The sequence below is a fragment of the Callithrix jacchus genome, chromosome 11, assembly GCF_049354715.1.
Source record: "Callithrix jacchus isolate 240 chromosome 11, calJac240_pri, whole genome shotgun sequence".
Taxonomy (NCBI): Eukaryota; Metazoa; Chordata; class Mammalia; order Primates; family Cebidae; genus Callithrix; species Callithrix jacchus.
In genome coordinates, this window is record NC_133512.1 from 109,451,239 (window position 1) to 109,473,373 (window position 22,135).

General features: G+C 40.7%; 1 protein-coding gene across 2 annotated transcripts in view; it reads left to right on the forward strand.

Moving 5' to 3' along the window:
• Nucleotides 1-6,729, forward strand: part of CREB3L2 (cAMP responsive element binding protein 3 like 2) — a 138,463-nt gene extending 131,734 nt beyond the window's left edge. For both annotated transcript variants that reach the window (XM_002751946.6, XM_035254656.3), the window contains exon 12: nucleotides 1,187-6,729. In XM_002751946.6, coding sequence (XP_002751992.1) covers nucleotides 1,187-1,262 — 76 coding nt within the window. In that variant the 3' untranslated portion in view covers nucleotides 1,263-6,729. The remainder of the gene's footprint in view (nucleotides 1-1,186) is intronic.
• The last annotated feature ends 15,406 nt before the right edge of the window (nucleotides 6,730-22,135 follow it).

Consider the following 22,135-nt stretch of genomic DNA (forward strand, 5'->3'; position numbering starts at 1 on the left):
GGCCTGCATGCACGCTCCTGGTTACCTGTAGTATGGTTGATGATTTAGCTGAACTCTGCTCCCATAGCTCCCAGAAATGAGGCTGTTCCAATCTAAATGGGAAAGATTTTGTTTCAGATTCTTCAGCTTTCATCCCCTAATCCTGCAGGGGAACATTCAGAATGATGTACTTTTATATGTGCACATTATACATACATATTTAACATTTACTAGCACTTTCTATTTTAAGCATTTTACAGATGTAAGGCAGACTGAGTATTCTTTTTCTGAAGTGCTTGGGGCCAGAAGTGTTATAGATTTCAGATCTTTGAATATTCGCATTATCCATAATAGTTAAGCATCCCTAATCCAAAAATCCAAAATGCTTCGGTGAGCATTTCCTTTGAGTGTCATGTCAGTGCTTAAACATTTCTAGATTTCGGAGCATTTTAGATTTTAGATTTTTGAAACTGAAACAGTATCATACAAACAGTATCATACAAATCCTTTTAGCTACCCCAGGTGGTAAGACATCATTATTATTCCCATTATAGAGAAACTTCCCAATGTAGCCACCACTGGTATCTATGGAAGACCCAGCTGCCTGCTTGCTTGGCTCTGGACACAGTTTCTCTCCTCAGCCAAGCTGCTCAAGGCCCCCTTCAAATCCCATTTGTTCTGTATTGTCTCCTAGATAACAAAGCCTCCTAGCCCTCCTCTGAATGCTTACAGATTTTCTAGGTTGTTACACAGTTTAATAATGTATTTATTTTCTGTTATAGATTTATTATTTCAGATTAGCTCATTAAAAATCTGTATCTGGATTATTAACTCTTCTAGACCACAGATCAACTCTTATCATTTTATTTTCTCCTTCCCTGAGTTTAGCATAGGGTCGAACATCCTTAGTAAGTACAGTAACTTAATGCATCTCATAACAGATCAATATCAAGCCACCATGCTTATCCTCAGTAGGGTTGGGATGCCTTGGGTGGGGATAAAGGTAAGAATGTGGACCAGTGGAGAGGCTGGTCACAGGGGACTTTGGAAACAGAGAATTGCTACTAGGAGAGAAACGGACAAGAAACACGCCCAGTTCATCTCACCAAGTTGCAATCCCTGAATGATTGTGTCACACTACAAAGCATGAGAATTGTAGCTAACAGCTGGTGACTAATACTTCTTTTTCCTTTCACTGCCTTCACAGGGTCAGCGCCAAACTGGAGGGGAATGAAACCCTAAAAGTTGTAGAACTCGACAGAAGAGTGAACACCACTTTCTAAAGAGGCTGCCCGCACCCGCTCCCTTTCCCTTAACTCGCCTTTTACATCCCCAAACCACCTTTGTCATCAGCTTTTCCTCTTTGCCACCGGATCTTCATGGAGACATGGGCAAGCATGAATGGCTTCAGATGGGAGGCCAGCCTGGGACTTCCCCTGCAGTGAGAGAGCATCTTCCCCTGGTCCACACCCCTCCCGTGCAGAAGGGAGCCTGCCTCCCTCCCTTCCTTTCTCCTACTGCCATAGGAAATTATTTTAGGGGTTGGAGGTGGGACAAGCAGGCTTGTGTCCACCAATAATGCCAAAAAGATACTGCCTAATGTGCACCTGTGAGGTGTGACGACCGCCCCCCCCGCCGGCTTTGAAGAAGAGAGAGCTCTTGTTCAGTTGAGACCCCAGACTCTAGCCACACAAATGCCATGATGCCTGTTGGTATTTGGCAAAGAACTGACCCATGCCCTCCCTTGCTCACACTGGGGTGTCTGGTGTGAATACCCCTGAGGACAGCAGCCCTCCACCTGCTCTGCCCCCAAGAGCCCTCGTGAATTGTCTCCTGCACCAGCACAGGCAGGCGAGGGCTCCCCTTCATGTTCTCAGGCCGCAAGTGCAATGCCTGAGGGGATCAGGCTTTTCCACTCCAGGCGAACCTGCCCCATCTTGTCGCTTTTAGGATCTCCCACAACCTGGTTCCCCACACATCCGTAGTTCTGCCTCCCCGGCTTCTCCTCCCCACTTGTAAATAGTATTTATTAGCTCATCCAGGCTTCCTGCTAGCAACCACACTGAAGAGATGAATGCCTCCTTTCCAGCCAGCAGAGTTTTCTGCTAGCCTTTAGAGCTAGGAGGGCACCTTAGGCTCTGGGATTCCTATCTTTCCAGACAATGTTTGATTTCCTTTCATTTTTTTTTTAACTGGACTAATTACCATTGAAAAAGAAATTCCCTTGATCATGTATGTGTCTGCCTCTAGGATGAGGTCAGAGCAAGAGAGGGCACAAAATGCCTCGCTCAGGCCTGGGCTCCCTGGCCACAAGCTTTTTCTATTCTGTTTTTATGACAGAGAAGGGAAGCCCTGTCCCTGACAACAGGCGTTTCAGACAAGCTTGCTGGCTTATCTTCCCAGACCTGCCTGGCCCCTCCTTCCTCCACACTTCCACTTTGTCCTCCTTGTCCCCTGCCTCAGCAAAGCAGGGTGGGGTAGGTGACATTTGTGTATCCACACTGTTACCTTTTATAGTCAGGTCTGGCTACCTTGCAGCTCGCCCAAAGAGATACAACCTAACCCCCAACCTACTTTTAGTTGTTTTTTTATGATTAAGAGTAACTTCTGTAGTTAAAAAAAAAAAATCTTTCCTTTTTCATACAAATAAGAAATGGAAATTGCCTTTTTATTGTGTAACATAGAAGACCCTCAAGTGTTTTTTCCTAGCTTATGAAAGATTTTGTTTAGGAAATAGGCATAGAGTTTGTATTTTACTTTTAGGAGCAGCTGAAATGCCTTTGGTTTTGCCTTCTGGCTCTCTCTCTCTCTCTTGCCCCCCGCCCCCCCCCAGGCCATCTGCATTGTTACTGGAGCCTGTACTGAGAGGGATTAAGGCCACACCCCGGCTTCCAGCCCATATCAGGTACAGATTTGGTGTTATTAATATTTGTCATCATACCTCATAAGCGGGTCCCTGCTTTGTCTGTCTAGGCCCATCTGGGGCTCCCTATGAGTGATTCTCCTCTCTCGACTGTGCCGGAGAGGGTTCCAGCCTGGGAAGCAGCCAAGTTCATCTTCTCACTGTGAGTGGAAGCTGGATCGCCCTGTGGTCTGGGTGGTTCTTGTTGTCCCTCACATTAGCCAGGGCGGAGACTGTCTGGGCTATGCAGGAGTAGGGCTGCTGGCAGGTTCTGCTTCTGCTGCTCTCTGCTTCACTGTCTGCAGCCCAGATCCTGTTGGGCCTGGCTGGTGTCTGGTAACCATGGGCCTGCACTCACCCATCCCCCTCTTTTAAACTGTCAGGTCTTTATCAAGCACAGGCAGCCTATAGGGCCCAAAGAAGGCAAAAAGATAAAATTGATTCAAGTAGCATTTGGGCGATGAGGAAGGAAGGGTTTCAAATTTAAGGGCAGAAGTGAGAGAGAGAATGAGCCAGCCCATGTCCCTGCTGCAACTGAACCAGATTGAGTTTTCAAGGCTCCCAGATACAGTCAGAGTAGAAAACATGGTCTTCTGAATGAGGAGGGAGAAGATAAAGGAAACTTCTAGCCCCTGTTCGTAGTGCTTTGAGGGTTTTCTTCTCTCCCTTACCTTATTTGACGTCACTCTCTCTAGACCTCCAAACAGCAGGACTCTTTCTCTGGGAGGCTATCCTTCCAGAGTAGCATCTGTGTAGAGACATGGGATGTCAGCGAGAGAGCTCAGACGGCCCTTTTAAGGGGTTCCAAGAACCAGCATCACTGCTGTTTTAGATGAACTCTGTCCTCCACTCCTTGCTTGGGTGAGTTAAAGGAACTAACAGTTGTCCCTTTAGGAGGACAAAATGAGGTCAAGAGGGCACAGAATACTGTATAACCCCAGACTGGTTCCAAATAATTAACAGATGTACATTTTCTGTTGAGGGATTAAGACCGACTATCAGTTGATTCGTTTTCCCTACCAAGTGGTCTCTTAGAGTAGTCATTAACTTATGGTTGGCTCTGAAGATTTCAAATAGTGGCAGACACTGGCTCCTGAATGGAAGTTTTAAGAAATACGAGTCTGTTAGAGGGGCCATAAACCATAAAGAGTAAATCTGTTAATTAAACTTTTCATCATGTAAACAGGTTTCCCATTTCCCTTTCTTAGATTGCGCTAGTGACTGCAATGTCTTGCAGAGATTCGGAGAACTAATTTTTCAGTGGATAAGACCTGCGTTACCCAGACCCCCCAGCGTGGTTCTTTTCACAGCTCTCGACTTCACACTTAAAAAGGGATATTGTAAATGAAAGGCTGCAGTGCCAGTTTTAAGAAAGAATTTCTGTGAAGTGTGAGGACTCTGGAGTCTAGCTTGCATAAAGAGAGTGTTCTATAAAAATCTGACAGCCGAACTAGGTTGCTCTTTTTTGGCAGGGAGTGGGGATGAGATTTGACACCAATATGGGCAAGATTAGATAACCTTTTGGTTAATGTAAATGATTTTGATTTGGAGACCTAATTTGTAGATTGTGAAGGCAGCTTTTAGTTCAGCTTATTCACAAACCCCCTATAATGACCGTGCTTGCTTTTTTAGTTCTGAAATCTCTCGGTTCAGCTTGTGAATCTTATGTGCCCATAAAGTAGGGATGTTGAATTGGCTCTTCTTTGTTCTGGCAGTGAGTCAATGTCCAGCATTTTTTTTTATAGGTGTCTTATTAAAATTGTTTTCCAGCATTTTATGGCTCCTCCCTCATGTTTTCAGACCCAGCAAAAGCATAGAGACAGAATCCAGAGGCCTCTCCAGGCCAGCTCTTCTGCACACAGGTCATATGAGGTGTGAATCTGAGCACACTCCAGAAATGGAGACATTCCACCCCCAATTGAATCATGGCCCGTTTGTACTGACCTTGTCAACATGGGGAGGGTAGAGACGCAAAAGAAGGCCTTCATCCTCTCCTTCGTCTGCCCCAAGTCACTACAGTTGGTTCTGTTGAAGCCAGTGTTTAAGAAACCTGGGATAAAGACACCAACACTGCTGCTTGCTGGGCTGGCTAGACCTGTGAAGCCATGGGCAGGTAGTGCCCTCATGAGAGTCATTTTATTTGACCATCTTCAGCTGAGGCTATCTGTAAACACATGATAGAATAGGCCCCGCTGGGAGGGCAGTTATAGGAGAAAGTAGGTGGTGGTGATGTGGGGACTGTGAAGGATACAGAGACAAGTCTCAGATGTTTCATTCACTCACTCACTCATTCATTCAGTTACTCCTAAGACTTTTCAGTTTCATAAAGAAGAGTGTTGCCCGAGGCCCTAGGGAATATTGGGGAATAGAAGGAATTGAGGAAATATTAACAGTAGTTATTCAAAAGACCCAAATGCTTATGCCTCCCTCTCTCCCTCTTTTCTCTGACACACACACACACACACACACACACACACACACACACACACACACACACACACACACATTCCTCCCTTAACTTAGATGCTCATTTGTGCCTTAAATGTGCCTTATATATGAATCCAGGATGACTGAGTAATCCCTTGTCCCTGGGAGATTTTGTATATATTCTTTTATTATTAGATTGAGGTGGGGGCGGGTGAAAGAATTTATTCCAAAGGCTCAAAAGTGGCTTCCTAAAAAGTGAGCCACTGTCAGATTTGCACATCAGGAGAAAAGAAATAGGGTTATGTCCATTAGGAAAATCCCATTTTGCAGGAGTGCAATCACATCCAAAAAACAACCAACCAGGATTAAAGGTATTATAAGTCCTCCAGTGGAACATTTCTCAGGGCAGAGGAACGTGGCCCATTTGAAGATTAATGTTCCATGCCTTTGTGGTCGAAGGGTCAGCACTTAACACAGGAAAAAACTAGGTAATGTTTTGTTATTTGGACAACAGAAAATTCAGGAATGTTTTATTTAGTCTTGTTTCTAGAAGGAAGGTAAATAATACGTCCTGAGCATTTACTAAGGTGTTGGGAGCTGTGCTAAGAAAGTTTTAAGTCTTTCAGTTTTATAGATGTAGAAAACAAGAATGATTCTTGACCATGGGATGAATAAAGAACTGAGTAATATGGGAAATGCAACAATTTCTGGACTTACTGAGCTGATCCCTTCCTGTGGGCACACTGTAAGCTTTTAAGTTCTCTGGGCAGGAATTACAGCACCTGCCCCCTGCAGTGGCCCTGCTGTGCGATGTTCACTGTTTCACTTCATGCTGGAGCAGTCCCCCAGGTGTCCATCTCCTATCTTTTTGTTCCAATCTTCTGTGAGTTCCAGCTTGCAGGCTTTCCATCTGGGGAAAGGAAAACCGGGGGTTTTAGCTCTGTTCTCTGCTCTCATCCTTTGTTCACCAGCTGAGGGAGAACACGAACTTTTTGCACCATGTACCCATGGCTTACACTACTTAGAAAATCACCTTTTCAGATAAAACACCTTATGAGTTCACGGAGAACGCCAGCACTCTTTGACAAAACTGTGAGTGACCCTTTTTAAACAATGCTGAGCAGACCCTGGGCTATAATCAACGGTGAGCTTTACTGTCTATGCTGACAGACTTTGCTCTCTTTTGTAACATGTTATGTAGACCAGCAGTATGTAAATCTAAATATGTTGTGAGTTTGTTTTCTGTCCTATTGCGTTTTTTAAAATGACTTTTTATTCTTTATCACAGCTAAGTAAATACCAAAAAAAAAAAAAAATACGCTTTGTAGGACACTTGTACTTAGTTTGGGGGAAAAAATTTGAAATTGTTCTGCTTTTGTATTTCCATTTCTTGCAAATAAATATTTTTTCTTAAATAGTAAGATGTTGTCCAGTCTTTACAATCTGGGTAATCTGTTTTGAAAAGCATATTATTTATTTCACAAGCATGGGTTTGTGTGGTATGTGCCGAACCATTCTTTCCTGGATATCTAGTTGGCCTGAAAGAGGAGCCTCAAACCAGAAATCGGTATGTTATATAGGAATTCAAGCCTTAGCTGGAGGGATATTGAGAATGTAATTGTTTTTTCAGGCAGCCACAGGAAGAAAAACAGGGTCCTCTAGAGACTTAGGCAGCCTGACTGCTATTTTCATTGTCTCCTCTCACTATTGCCTAACTAGATTTCAACTGTCTATGGATTTGATTTTGCTTTCCCTATCTCTGGTTGCTTCAGAAAGATCCTTTGGACTTGAGCCAGAAAGGAATGATCCTTCTTCCTATGAACAGTTGCAGAAGATGTCTCACAGATTCATGCTCCAGAAATTCTGATGAAATGGTTGAGAAAGGTCAATGCATTCAAGCAGAGTAATCTTCATTCCATTACAATGTCTGGATCCAAACGCAGCTTTCTTCACTCAGAGAGTGGGGGCTTTGTTTAGTCTCAGAAAGACTGCCTTGGGGTGTTAGAGACTAAGGCAGGGACTGTGCTTACCTGGAAAAACAAAACAAAACAAAACATGGGTTTTGTTTGTTTGTTTCCTTAGCAGCATGCCTAACCCTGCTCTGCTCTGGCCTTGAAGGTGCATGAATCTGCTGTATCTTGTTCTCTGCAGAGCACCTTGACATTCCGTTTCTACACAAGGGAGGCTTTCCCTGCAGAGGCTTTGATGATTATGCCCCACTCTTTCTTTTGTGGGGAGCCTATTTCTGAAGCCCCCTCCTTCCCTTGGAGTATGCTGATATCTTTTCAGTGGTGTGTGCTGATTTGAGAATGTTCTGTATTAATCATGCCTTTCCATTGACTGAATTTCTAATGCTTTGACATCTAGGGCCTTGCTGACCCTGCAGAGACCACTGCTGCCAGGGCTCACCTGTTCCTACCTTAGGAGTCTGCCTTTCATATACAAACCAACCAGCCTGGAGCCCATAGCCCAGCCACCTCCTTTGTGGCCTCTTGTACTCTGGGCCACTCTCCTTCTGCCCTAGGTTCCCTAGGACCAGGTACCAGCCAACTAGAGATAGTGTCTAGCCCCACAGCCTACTGAAATTATTCAAACTAGCCAGTCTGAAACATGTGTACCCTGCCTTGCCTGTTTTTTCCCCGCGTAAACCACAATAAAAGCCCTTGCTCACATTTTCCCTCTGTTCCTCCTGCTTCTTGACCCACCCTGGTGCTTCCCCATGTGGCTTTGGGTGACATGCCCTCCCCTCTTGGGAACTATGAGTAACAAGCTGTCTTTTCTTTTCAATGGCCTCACCATCCCTGAGTAATCATACCAGAAAAATCTGCTGGCCTCACCATCCCTGAATAATCAGACTGTAAAACCTACATTTTAAAATAAATATCAAATGAGACCCTGATCCCAGACTCACGGGCACCTGAGGTTTCACAGCTGGGCCTGCTGCGATTTAGTTTGAGGGAATACAGACCTATTATCTCTTTGCACACTAGTTGTCACTTTTGTTCTGGAGAGGAAAAGTGAGATCTATAGGGAGTAGTGTGGCCCTGTTCATGGGAAGAGAAAGCAGTGTCAAAAACCCTGGTCCTGTGCTCAGGTTCCAAGTTAAGTTATACTTGGTAACTCTGACAATGAGAGTCATAGAGGCAAGGAAATAAGTACAGTTGGGAGGAAAAAACAAGTGGGACTCAGAAGATAGAGGTGTATGGGTTCTTGTACTAGTTATACCATTAACTTGCTGGCCTGGAAAAGGAGACACTATTGAGTGCCTACCATGTACCAGGAAGTTACCATGAATTAGCTCAAACTCCTGGGTTCAAATGATCTTACCACCTCGGCCTGCTGAAGTACTGGGATTATAGGCGTTAGCCATTGCACAAGGCTGATATGAATTATCTATGATCTTATTTAATTCCTCCAAGATGTTTGGGGGGACTACATATGCCCCCTTTTACAGTTGAGGAAATTGGAATTCAAAAAGAATAAGAAACTTACTCAAGGCCATCCAACAGATCAGCTGCAGATGAGAGGTTGAGTCTTGAGCTGACACCAAGTTCACAGTCTTCTAACTACATTCTGCAAGGTTGTAGGGCATTTAAAAATTATAGGTTAACTTTTCAACATTCAAATGATTTTTTTTGGTATTTAATAAATGCCTTCATTTTTCTTTTTAAATTATACTTTAAATTCTGGGGTACATGTGCAGAACATGCTGGTTTGTCATATAAGTATACACACGTCACGGTGGTTTGCTGCGTCCATCACCCCATCATCTACATTAGGTATTACTCCTAATACCATTCCTCTCCTAGCCTCCTGCCCCATGGCAGGCCCTGGTGTGTGATGTTCCCCTCCCTGTGTCCATGCTTTGTCATTGTTCAACATCCGCTTGTGAGTGAGAACATGCGGCGTTTGATTTTCTGTTCTTGTGTCAGTTTGCTGAGAATGATGGTTTCTAGCTTTGTCTATGTTCCTACAGAGGACATGAACTCATCATTCAAAGGATTTTCATAAAACTCCAGATTTCCATCTTCTCTTGAAAGACTGGGAGACACAGCCACTTCAAGAGCTGAACCGGCCCCTGTGATGGCATAGTCATTTCTGGTGGCCAGATTTTCCCACACCCAAGCTGGTTCACTCATTCGTAGTAATTACGTGGTCCTTCTGTCTGAAGGACACGTGAACCTGAAGTCACTGCCTCTGGTTTAGATGTGGCTAAATTTTGGAGAGTGTCGAGATAGGGAATAAAGGCAAAGATCTTGAGTTGGTGCCGAAACTGAGACAAGGAGGGTAGTCAGTTTCACCCAGAGAAGCCTGAGCAGGAAGGTAGCTTGGCTATGAGCTGGCGAGGAATCTGCACCTTGGAGACCTGTCTTTTTACTACCTGAAAAAAAAAATGGAAGTTTGTGGTCTGGTCTAGTCTTCCTGTTCTCAAAGATAAATCTTCATTAATCTCAAACATTATATTAAATAAACTACATGCATATGCACTTCCCTGACCCGTAGATAACTCACATGTATACATTGGTGTGTATTTCCAGACTCTCAATAAAAATATGAATATGGAGTTAAATGAGCATTTACATATTTAGTTTTTTTATGAAAACAAAATCATTTTGTATCTATTGGTTTTGTGACTTTTCTCCACCAAACAGTGTGTCATAAAATTCTATGAGAATCAGTATTAATCTACAGCATCATTGGTATTGCCTGAATACTTTATATTTTATATAGATTATTATAATTTATTTATTGTGTAACATTGGGAATTTGGGGTTGCTGTCTCTTTTTTTTTATTATTATAAACATGTTGGAAAGAGAAACACAAGTATACTAAACAATCTTAATGATGTCACTTTTCTAGGACCTTGTGCCTTACAGCAAGTTTATCCACATGTTCTCTGCTGGACTGGCTGATCTTCCGTGGGGAGGGTGGAACGATCACTGTTATCCCTGTTGCTCAGCTGAGAAATAGAGGCCGTAGAGATGTGACTTGCTCCACATTAGGTCACATAGTGAACGAGTGCAGAGTGGTTCAGGAACCATCCGTCCTGACTTCCATCTTTGTGCCATTTCCATTAGCCATGCCTCATCCGGGCAGGGAGCACTCACTGTCCAAGTCATCCATGACCTTTTCATGGAGTTTCACTTATCCATGAAGTGAACCTGTTTTGCAAGGTGCCAATGCCATGCTCTTTTTCTTAGTATCCTCAGGATTGAGTTGTAACCCCGGATTTGAGACACACCCAAAGGCGTCTGCCTCTACAGAGAGGGAAGAAGAAGTAAAGTGGTTCGTCTCAGTCATTTCCTGCTAAGTAGTCCACATCACCATTTCAGAGTCTGATTACACGTGATCCTCATCATTTGTCGGGGCTGAGCAGGTTGCACAAGTTGATGTTGTCTTCCAACGGTCACAGCTGTTGCTAGATAGTTTGGCAATTTTAAAGAAGAGTTCTGGCCCCATGAGGAGTCCATGTGTTCTCCTCCTCCCTCTATGCTGTTGTTTTTAGATGGAGGGACAAAAATATCCATTGAGGAATACCATAAAAGCTGCCAGAGAGGCTGTTGTACTGTTCTCTGAGAAGTCTGTTTCAAAATGTTTAATGTTTCTTAAGTGAAAAGAATTTGGGAATTGAGGCTGCCAGTTCACAGCTAATGTCCTCCCCAGTATCACTGCAAAACAGATGGTGAGTTCAGTTTCCTAATGGGTACATAAGAGTTTCTGTGTGCCTGGGCTAGTTCAAAGAAAATATCTCCTTGAAAAGAAAAATTCTAAATGTAAAGTAACCTACATAGTATTTAGAGATCTCTGGGACAGGAAAGGAATGCTCAATCCCCACAGTGTTTTCTTTCTTGGGTTAGTTATTGTTTAAATTAATCTTTCAATGGTTAATACAGCTTTTTATCATGGGTCAAGATGGTTTATGTTGTAACACAACACAGAAAATACAGTTTAGATGGTATTTGTGCTATTGCACAATGCAGTTTCATGCAACTGTACTCCAGGGGCAAGACTTGACTGGGGGAGGTATGTTGAATTAGGACAGATGTTGTAGAGATAGTCAGCATTAGAGAGTGCCATTTATGGAATAATCAGGGAAAATAAAGAGGTAGAAACAATGCTATTGGGACCAATGAGAAAATTTTTCTGTAATACAACTAAATGAAAAGCATTATTATGGTGATATTGTGCATAGCTTAAAATATTAGAGAATTTAAAAGCTCTTGTTGAAAAATGGAGGTACATTGTTCTCTTTTCCATCCACAAGTCCCACTGCTTGGAAGTAACCGATTTCAATTTCTTTTCCCATTGATCTCTATATTTCTAAGTAATGTGTTTATGCTGCCAACAGCTGATACATCAATTTTAGACGTTTACTATTAGCTTCTTATTGTGGTACATAAAAATTTGACCACACACACACACACACACACACACACACACACACACAAAGGCACACACACTTCTCTGTCCTCATTTTCCAAATCGTGTGTTTGCATTAATATAATGACACAAATGTTGTTTTCTGCTGAGTGATGTATTATTTTATTAGAATTAGGTTGCCTCCCTTGTATAAAATTGCATCTTTCCTGGGAATAATAGTTGCCTCATTTTTTCATTTGCTTAGTGTGTATATGCCTCATTTTAATACATAGAAATGATTTTTAAAAAAATATCTATTTTACATAAGTATTATATTAATAATTTACTACATATATACCAGCTATGTGAAGAGTTTTAGTGCTTATTATATGTTCTTGATGATCAAATGAATTAGATAATCAATCAACTTTTTTTTTTCTTTTTGAGAGAGAAACTCCTCCAAGAGGCCTCTAACCACCTTGTTTAATTCATTTGCTTTGTAGTTCGATTTTACAGCTGTTATTCTGAGATTCCCCTTAACTACAGCGGAGGAAAACCCTTTTACATTTTGCTCTCTTGGAGTCCCTGTGTCCTGGATTACGTGTCTTCTCTTTTCTACTTCCCTTGTTTAGCTGGAGTACATTCTTCGGTACCTATCTACAAAAAGCTTCATCGGTGGTAAATTACTTGATTCTTGCAAGGCCCATAATACTCTTTCTTATGTAGTTGATAGTTTGGCTGGATCTAGTATATTTGGCTAAGAAAAATCTTCCTTCAGAATTTTGAAGGAATTACCCTATAATCTTCTATCTCCCAATGCTGTCATGGAGAAGTCCAGTGGTATTTTTATTCTCGTTTCTTCTTATTTTTTTCTCTGTGTTATCACAAAATGATGATCTGCCTTATGGAGGTCTCTTTTGTTTGTTGCATTGGATCTCTCATTCTGAAGACTCGTGTCTTTTCTGGGACATTTTGAATAATTTCATTGATTTCCTTTCCTTATTTTTAGAATTACTGGATTAAGCCCTTATATTTCCTATATTTTCTCCTGATTTTCTATCTATGATTTTTAGATTATAATTTCTTCTATAACTTCCAGTTTTTTATTAAAATTTTATGTTTCATTTATCTTTAATTTCAAAGCTCTTTTTTCTTTCTGCAGTTTTTCCTGTTTCTAGCCTTCTGTTCTGAATTTTAGAAGCAATATCTTTTACCTAAGTGCATTAATTATAATATATTAAGACTTATCTGATTCTTGCTTTGTTTTGATTTTATTTCCCTATTTGTTTATTTGTTTGTTTTGGCCTTTTTATTTTGATTTCCTCAAAGATCTGAATAGATGGATACTGCTATCCATTCACATGCATTAAAGAACATTAGTGATGCACAATGAGTAGTTGTCTTAAATTTGTGTCAGGGAATGTGGATTTTTGTTTTCTTTTAGCCTAGTATTTTTCGAATTGAGGGTTAAAAGGTTGAGAAATCAATTTAGTATGTTTTGAACAACAATTTGAAAAAGAGAAAGAAAATGAAATGAGATGGAATGGGATGGGATGGGATGGCCTGGATTTACACAGAATAAATAGAAATACCAGAATGTATCTAAAGGAGGTTAACACTATTTCATATAGCCTTCATTTCGGTCCTCTGTGTATGTGTAAGTGTTGTTTTCCGTCAAGATGTAAGATTTATGTTTTTCTGATGGTCACAGTAAAAAGGCTTAAAGTTCTCAAAAAATAAAAATTAAAGAGTATTAACGAATGGACTGAACTCTCTGTAAGAGGGTAGGATAAGTTAGCTTTTGTTAGGGTTCTCAAAGGGTAGTATATGAGTACCTGGGGCCATTTAGTTTTCCAAAGGAGAATGTTTCATGTTCTAATTGGGGAAGGTGAGGTATTCTGGACTCACAGTGAGCAATGGAGCCAGGGGGAGTCAGTCTAATCATTCAGCATGTAATTTATTTAATCTTGTCTTTGTCTCATACTTCACTTTTCTCTCTTTTGTCTCTGGTGACTTAAACTCTCTTCTATTTTGATTGCCTCCATTAAAGAACCTCCAAGAATTTTCAAGATGATTCATCACTTGCTTTTACCATTGGCTAGTTGATGTAATCAATGGGGAACACAAAGGGCAAGCAGTGATTGGGTCTCCCCTGCTCAAACTACATCTCCCTTGGACAGTACTAAGCCAGCAGGAGGCTTAGATGCTGTTTTCATTCCTCTAGAGATGTCTGAGGTTTTGCCCAAACAAGAGTAAAGCAGCTCTGCATGTCTAAAAGAGCAAATGTTACTAACCATTTAGAGCCAAAACTTTTGTTAAAATTTTAAAAAATAACTTTCAAGCTGGGATCAAAAACAGATGAGAAGCTGAACATGTCCTGGGGTAAAAGGGAGAGATGACAACATGGCAGAAAGGAGCCCTCCCAGCAGGACTCCCTGGCACATCTCACTTTCCCTGCAAGCTTTACTCCCTCATCCTTTCCTGGATGCTGATTACAGCAGCCATACAGCCAAAACAGGGGGGGTAAAGTGGGTGGTCACAGATAGATGCAGAGTGTGTGGAATCTCTATATTTAGGTCCAAAACCTTACCTTCCCAATAACAGATTGAGGAAGCTCTGACTTGACAGTGTATCTAGAAGTTTGTGTTGACACGTTGGAATGTGACTGTCCTCAAGTTACAGCAAAGTTAGAATATGTTTCAGGTCAATGAAAGCAAGAACGTGGCCCTACCTTGAATTAATTGATTCCCATATGGTGTATTTCATCCTGTTCTGGGTACCACATTTTAAAATGCACGTAATGAACTTTCTTAGATATTGACAAACTCTTGTCAAAATGGTTGTATCAATTTACACTTCCACCAGCAATATATGTTCCTATTTCCTAAAATGCACACCAATGTTTGTTGTTGAATTTTAATTTTTGCTGGTTTGGTGGGCATAAAATGACATTTGGTGGTTCATTTTTATTCAAAGTAAAACCCACTCTTTTTATTCTTTTGAAACACATGATTTTTATCATTTTAATGCATATTCTACTTAAACATCTAAAATTAATCAGTATATCTCCTCCCCACCTGAATAGCTTAAGGATCTTAGAATGCTTTCAGACTGAGCAGCTATTCCATTTTCATGCAATTTCTGTGCAGTACTTTAGTTGCACAGTTGACACTCATTATTCACAGATATATGTGATCTTATATAGTCATTAAAACTTATTTATAACCATAAATTCAATACAGGCAGTGCTGTCGTGGAAATGCATGGACATGTGCAGAGTGGCAAAAACTTGAGTTGCCTGACACCTATGTTCCCAGCTGAGGTTGAACAAGGTGATGCCTTGGCTTCTTGTTTCAGCTCTTATAATTGTAAGCAAGTATCTTTTCTATAGTTTATTTAGGTGCCACATTTTCTCCAATTTTATGTCTCTTGTTGGTGATTTTGCTGTTTTGAATGGTTCCCAGGCATAGTGCTGAAGTGTTGTCTAGTGTTTCTAAGTGCAAAATGGCTACAATGCGCCTTATGGTGAAAATACCTCTGTTAGAGAAGCTTTACTCAGGCCTGAGTTAGAGTGCCGCTGGCCATGACTTCAATGCTAATGAACCAAGAATATGATACATCCAGAGAAAGGTATAGGAAATGCCAATCTGTTTGTGAGGCCACTCTGGAAAGTGCTAAAATAACACCAATAGTGAGTGATGAAGCTACGAAAAAGATTTTTAAAAGTGGCTATATTTGTGGATTCATGAGATGAAGACTGATTTTTTAAAAATCATAATGGACAATATTGTTGTGACACTGAATGCCAAAATAAAATGTATAGTTGCATTACCCAGGGTCTGGAAAATGTCAGTCTTCTCAGCTAGCTGGCTGCCTCACAGATTTCAAAAGGTGATAAAGCAGGAAAAAATGTTAAACTTGCAGGCAAATAAGCTACTTACAGACCAGGAGGCTGCAGAAGAATTTTTAAAATACCTGGCAAGTGTTATACAGGAGAAAGTGTAAGTGAGGGTCTTGTTCTGAGACTTAATTTGTCTATAACTGTCTTTTATTCTTCCCAATCCTTCAAAGATAGTTTTGCTGGGTATACAATTGTAAGTTGTCTGTATTCTCACTCAGTGCTTTGATTGCATTGTCTTCAGGGTTTTGATTTTGCTGTTGAAAAATCAGGTTTTCTAGTTCTTGATACTCTAAAATTAATATGGCATTTTCTTTGGCTTTCTTATAATCTTTTGTTTGTCTAATAAAGGACTCCATGATGTGTTCATTAACCTATTAAATTTGAGATTCGTTGCATTTCCTTAATCTTAGGATTGGTATATCTCATCAGTTTTGGAAGTCCTCTGCCATTATCTTTTCTAAGATGACTCTTTCCCTTTCCTTCTGTTAACACTTATATAACTCTGATTTCTCTTATTCCAGACCTCATTCTATCAGTAATATCTCTTAATTTTCATATTTGTTTCCCTGGGGGCTGTTGCTTTAAATCTATTGAGCTGCAAGGAGTATCATCAGTCTACTGATAGGGTATCCGTTCCTTCAGGATCTGCTTTAGAAGGCACAAGTTGCCTTTCTCAAGGTCACTGGAAAAGCTAATATCCTGTTTCTGAGAAATGAGGGGATAAAAAGACCCTGATTGTTTCTTCCCAGTGCAGAACAACTCTGCTGGGAAATATTCACTTTAGATGTCTCTACTGGATTGGCCAAGGTTTGTTTGGACTCTGTTTCAGTCTGACTGTCTGCCGAATCTTGCTTCTTTCTCTTTCCTTCCATGGATTTGAATCCTCAATAAACTGTTTATACCCTAGACTCAAATTCAGCATCTTATTCCAGAGGATACAACCTGTGTCACAGCAGATTAGGCACAATCATACGGAGACCTACTAAATTGGAAGCACTCCTATAAATGCAGAGGCAATGCTGGTTCATTTATAAAGCCTTTTCTAGCCCTAACATTCTAAAATCCTAGATATAAGCATCCTTCATTAGAAGAAACTGATTTGTCTTGAAAAGCAAGAGTAGAAGTCATAGATAGAGATGGAAAAGAGAAAATGTTTAGATCAGTGTAAGGAATCGCAGATAAATTAAGTGTTCTACAATGGAATTCTGACCTAGAGACATACTACTATTCTAGAGTTTTTAAGGCACAGATCCTGGAGTCAGACATCTAAAGTTCAAAATTCCGACTTTGCAATGTACAGCCTTTATGATCTTAGGAAAGTCTCATCAATTCTCTGCTTCATTTCCTTCATGTGTAAAGTGGTAATAAAAATGATACTTACTTTATAGGGTCATTGTCAGTTTAGAGTGAGTGAATATAAGTAATATATTAATAATTGGCATGTAGTATTCATGACTTAAGTGTTATTATTATTGTGTATGTAAGATTTCCAGATAGAAATTCCTTATGGAGTAGAAATATACCTATAATTTAAAACTTTCTATGAATTCCACTAATACCACAAAACTTTAATAAATGACCCAACCCTCTGAAATCTCTCCCCTCTGGAAACTACTTTAGCACCCATTATTTATACTGCAAGGGCCCTGGGTGAATCATGCTACTTTATTGTTTGTTCAATTTAAAATTTAGTTTTATTTTTTTGAGATGAAGTCTCACTCTGTCACACAGGCGGGAGTGTAGTGGCACAATCTTGACTCACTATAACCTCTGCCTCCTGGGTTCAAGTGATTCTCCTGCCTCAGCCTCCCTAGTAGCTAGGACTACAGGTGCACACCACCATGCTTGGCTAATTTTTGTATTTTTTGTAGAGGTGAGGTTTCAACATGTTGGCCAGGCTGATCTTGAACTCCTGACCTCAAGTGATCCACCTGTCTTGGCCTGCCAAAGTGCTGGGATTACAGGCATGAGCCACTGAGCCAGGCCCAGTGATACTTTAATCAGATACTAACACTTCATGACTAGTCTTCAGAGTGTTGGGGCCAGAAGAAACCAACAAACTTTCATATCAAAGGTTTTCAAACCTGGCTATACATTAGAATTATCCAGAATGTTTTTTTTTTTGAGACGGAGTTTCGCTCTTGTTACCCAGTCTGGAGTGCAATGGCGCGATCTCGGCTCATCGCAGTCTCCGCCTCCTGGGTTCAGGCAATTCTCCTGCCTCAGCCTCCTGAGCAGCTGGGATTACAGGCACGCGCCACCGTGCCCAGCTAATTTTTTGTAATTTTAGTAGAGACGGGGTTTCACCATGTTGACCAAGATGGTCTCGATCTGTTGACCTCGTGATCCACCCGCCTCGGCCTCCCAAAGTGCTGGGATTACAGGCTTGAGCCACCGCGATCCAGAATGTTTTTATCAAAACATTGATGGCTGGGCCCCATTCCAAGAGATTCTAAATAATTTGTTATATGGTAAGGTTCAGGCATCAGTATTTATGACATGCTTCTGTTAAGACATTCTTAACAGACATGCTTCTGTTAAGTCACATTCTGACTCATGTAAACATTCCCATCCAGCTTAATGGGTATGCACCTGCAAAGAAATAGGCAGGTGGAAGGAGCAAATTTCTTTGGCATGTAAAAACAATTAGTTGAATAGACAGTATGTGGCAGAAGACAAGTACCAGGAAATAAAAATGGGTGAGTAAAATTGTGGGTGGAACAAAGAATGAGAAAGAAACCAGTGAATTCACCAGAGGTTCCAAGAATTCCTCAAAACCAATTATGATTTTCTTTTTTCTGGTGTTATTTCAATTAATGCCTTGAATGATTTGGGGCTACAAGTTGAGCACAGATTTTAGGCCCCAGTGTTTCTACTTTTTGCATGAGCCACTGGACCACTGAAGTAACCGTGGTCAAACATTTGGACTTGGTGGGCAGTTAGTATAAGATGATACCCAGACTAGAAACTTGGTAGACTGTCCAGATAGTCACACCAGAAAGAATGATCCTAGTATTGCAAGCTGCAGAGGAGGAATGCCTTTTAGTTAAGGCCCTGAGACAAACATCACCATCTGCTTGGGTGCATTGGCTGAGCCAATGGACCTTTTCAGAGCAGGGGCTGAAGAACTTTGCCAACTGGAAGAGAGGCTGCCCGTCTGTGCTTAATCTGGCAGGAACTCTTAGCAGCAGGGGGATATTTAGAGTTCTCCCCTCCTGACCAGACTTTTTGCTGCAGGTCCACTGAAGAGCGGAACGACACCCTTCTTACCTTCACTTCTTGACTATCCACATCTGCCTGGGAAGCCCAACAGTCTGACTGCACTGGTGTTTAGGATAGCGCAGGCTGGTTGGCACGCATAGGCAAAGAAACATCACAGGCTATGTTAATAGGCAGAAAGATTAGAAAAGGGACACTCAGGTGAAACAATCAGATTAGGTGCTTTCTATGGAAGCAGAGCTAATAGAAGAACTGAACACAATGTTAATAAAAATGTAACTGGGGATCACAAGAAGATGTTTGCTTAAAAAACAAATTTGAGTTTCTGGAATCAACAGAAACTCTGAATTAAAAAATTTATTAGAGGATACAGAAAGTTTATTTTGTTTTGCTTTGTCCCAGGACGAATCTACCGACAATTCCATAAGGGTAATTAAGTCAGACATTAGCTTTTTCCTTTTAAAACTCAACAAACATCTCTCATTCCTTTCCTTTTCCCCATTTTAATTTTTTTTTTAGTAATCTTCATTACTTGTCTTTGAACTATCTTAAATCTCTCCATATCTTTTTTAAGAAAGTAATAATGACTTGAGCAGCACATGGAAGCCACTGTATTCCACGATTACATGTTCCTACAGAGGTCAGAGGCTTCCACATTACCGGATGTCGCAGTAGCATTGAAAACAGTCTACATTCACGGATTCGAAGCAAAAGGCAAAGCCATTTTGGCGACTGCAGAGTTGTGGGGAACAAACACATCTCCTTTGTTTTGCGTTATAACTCTTGCATAATGTTTTCTCTCCTCTTCTTTCCTACTTTTTTTTCCCTTTCAAAGAATTCAGACAGAGTGATTTTAATAGTATCTTTTCTGTCATTGTTATTTAATGTTTATTGAGTAATGGAACAGGAAATACATCAATGAACTCTTGACTATCAGACTACAGTTATCCATTAGCTTTGATGAAGCGATCATTTGGAAGTAGTTCAATGTTCATATTGGCAAGCACACTTGTGAATTTACTTTCTGTGATGAAAAAGCATCAGGAGGATCCATATCTATTCCTGAGAGCAAAAGAACACACTGGTATCTTTAAGAAGTCCTGCGGTTACTCGCTGTGAAAGTGTTCCTGATGCAATTGCCTTTCTTCCTTTAAGGTAGTCACAGTTTGGAGAGAAAAAGGAGGAATAAGAGAAGGAGTGAGAACATAGAGAGAGAGACTTTTGTTTCTCAGGAGAAAAAACATGCAACAATTTGGTAGTAGGGGCCTCTTTCTGGATGCTTCAGGGCAACAAGACACACAGTAAGATAGTCTGCCTCGAGTCTCCAGTTCCCACCTCATTCATATTTATTAGATTCTTGGAGCAAGAAGGAATCTTGGAGAACCTCTTCTTCAATTTTCATATTATAAACAAGAGAACTAAATGTTAGAAAAGTGAGATGACCTGCTTGAAGCCACACAACTTCTTGGTGATAAAGATAGAGCAACCAGGGCTCCACATTCTCATCAGCATCCTTTCCACTACCAAGTCCTTCTGAGACAGGTTGTTGACTGCGGCCCTTTTGGTTTAGGTTTTCCTGTACTTGCTTTGTTTTATTTTAATTTTTAAAATTTAATTTAATTTAATTCATTTATTTTTGAAATGGAGTCTCGCGCTGTCGCCCAGGCTGGAATGCAATGGCACGATCTCAGCTTACTGCAACCTCCACCTCCCAGTTTCAAGCGGTTCTTGTGCCTCAGCCTCCCCAGTAGCTGGGATTATAGGCATGTACCACCGCACATGGTCAGTCTCCATTTTCTAGCACAGGGCTCCAGCAGAGGTGTGAGTGCTCAGAGGTTGTGATCTGAATGCAGGTGGCAGGCAAATGGAGCGATACTTGTGGTGAGCCAACAGAAGCTCCCTTCATGTCTCAAAATGGCTCATATTTGGCCTGAATCATTTTCTGTAATCTACAATAATGAAATCTTCTCTAACCCAATGACCTGACTGGTACAGACTCCAAAGCACTAACACTCAGGAAGCCTTAATCAATCATTCAGTTCAGCAACTTCTGAAGCAAGTAATCAATTGATTGCGCATAATTTATGATCCTGGGCAGGGCTTTATTGGGTGCTGTCGGGGAAGCAATAGAACCATAAGGCTTCTTGCCCTCAAGGAGCTGACACTCTAACTGGCAGAGACAAATTGAAGACAATGAAATGCTGTATTTAAGTATTAAATAGTAAGGACAGCACATAGTAGTGCTCCTCAACCAATCCCAAGAACCTCTGTTATTTCTCTTCAAAATTAAAATTTTTGTTTTCATTTATACGGTCATCTAAAAATTAATACAGTAGAGATGTATTCTGTATAACCTAGACTATTCCTTTGATAAAAATTGCTCTGTGATTTCAGGGTCCTCATTTGCAATGATCACCAAATAGTACTGTTTTGTGACTGTGGGCTAATGAGTAAAGGATAGGATGGAATTATTATGTAAATGCTGCCTTTGTGCTAACAAAGGCCAAATGGCCTCATGGCAGCGTGTGTGAGCAGAGGCTCCACTGTAATTGCAGCATAGAAATATGACCAAACAGCTGAGCGTTCTCACAGCACCCATCTAAAAAGAACCTGCTCTGGAGCAAACAGATTCATATTCTTGGTGAAGGTGGTGATTCAATTCAAGGAAAAACAATGCTATCAATCATACAACATTAATACTAGGATTTGGCATGTTTGGGTTTTATACTCATATTGTATTTGAATATTATTTGGTTATTATTATTATATAATTATTATTGTGACTTTTAGGCCTGTTTTTGTAAAACATACTTGATTAAAATTATTATTTAAAAGAATTTAAATGAATCTATGAGAGTCTGTAAGAATTTCTTTTTCCTTTTAGAGAGTTTGGTATGTGAATGCAGATTGAGAACCAGAGGTATAAAGTATGAATCAAATAGAAGTTCAAATAAATGTAACTAGAGCTGCTTTTGAATCCATTGGGCAGCAAAAGCAGTGTTGTAATAGGAAGCTTCAGTTACCACAATTCAGTTAAATACCTGACTCACCTGAAACAAAATGGAAAATGTAAATGTTTTCATGTGGGGCTCCTTAAGGGCCAATTGGCCTGGATGAGTATTGCTGACCGTACTGGGTTCACCAGAGCCACTGAGAATAATAATCACAGAAGCACACGTCTAAGCACTCTGTTGCTACTGCAAGCAAATTCTGGTCCAAAGAGCAAGAGGATTTGTCCTTATAGAACTTTTCTCGCTCCAATCAGCATCATCTCAGGGACAGTAAATGGAAAACTCTTTGGCAAGTAATTCTGTCCTGTAATTCTGCATTACCTTTGATTAATGAA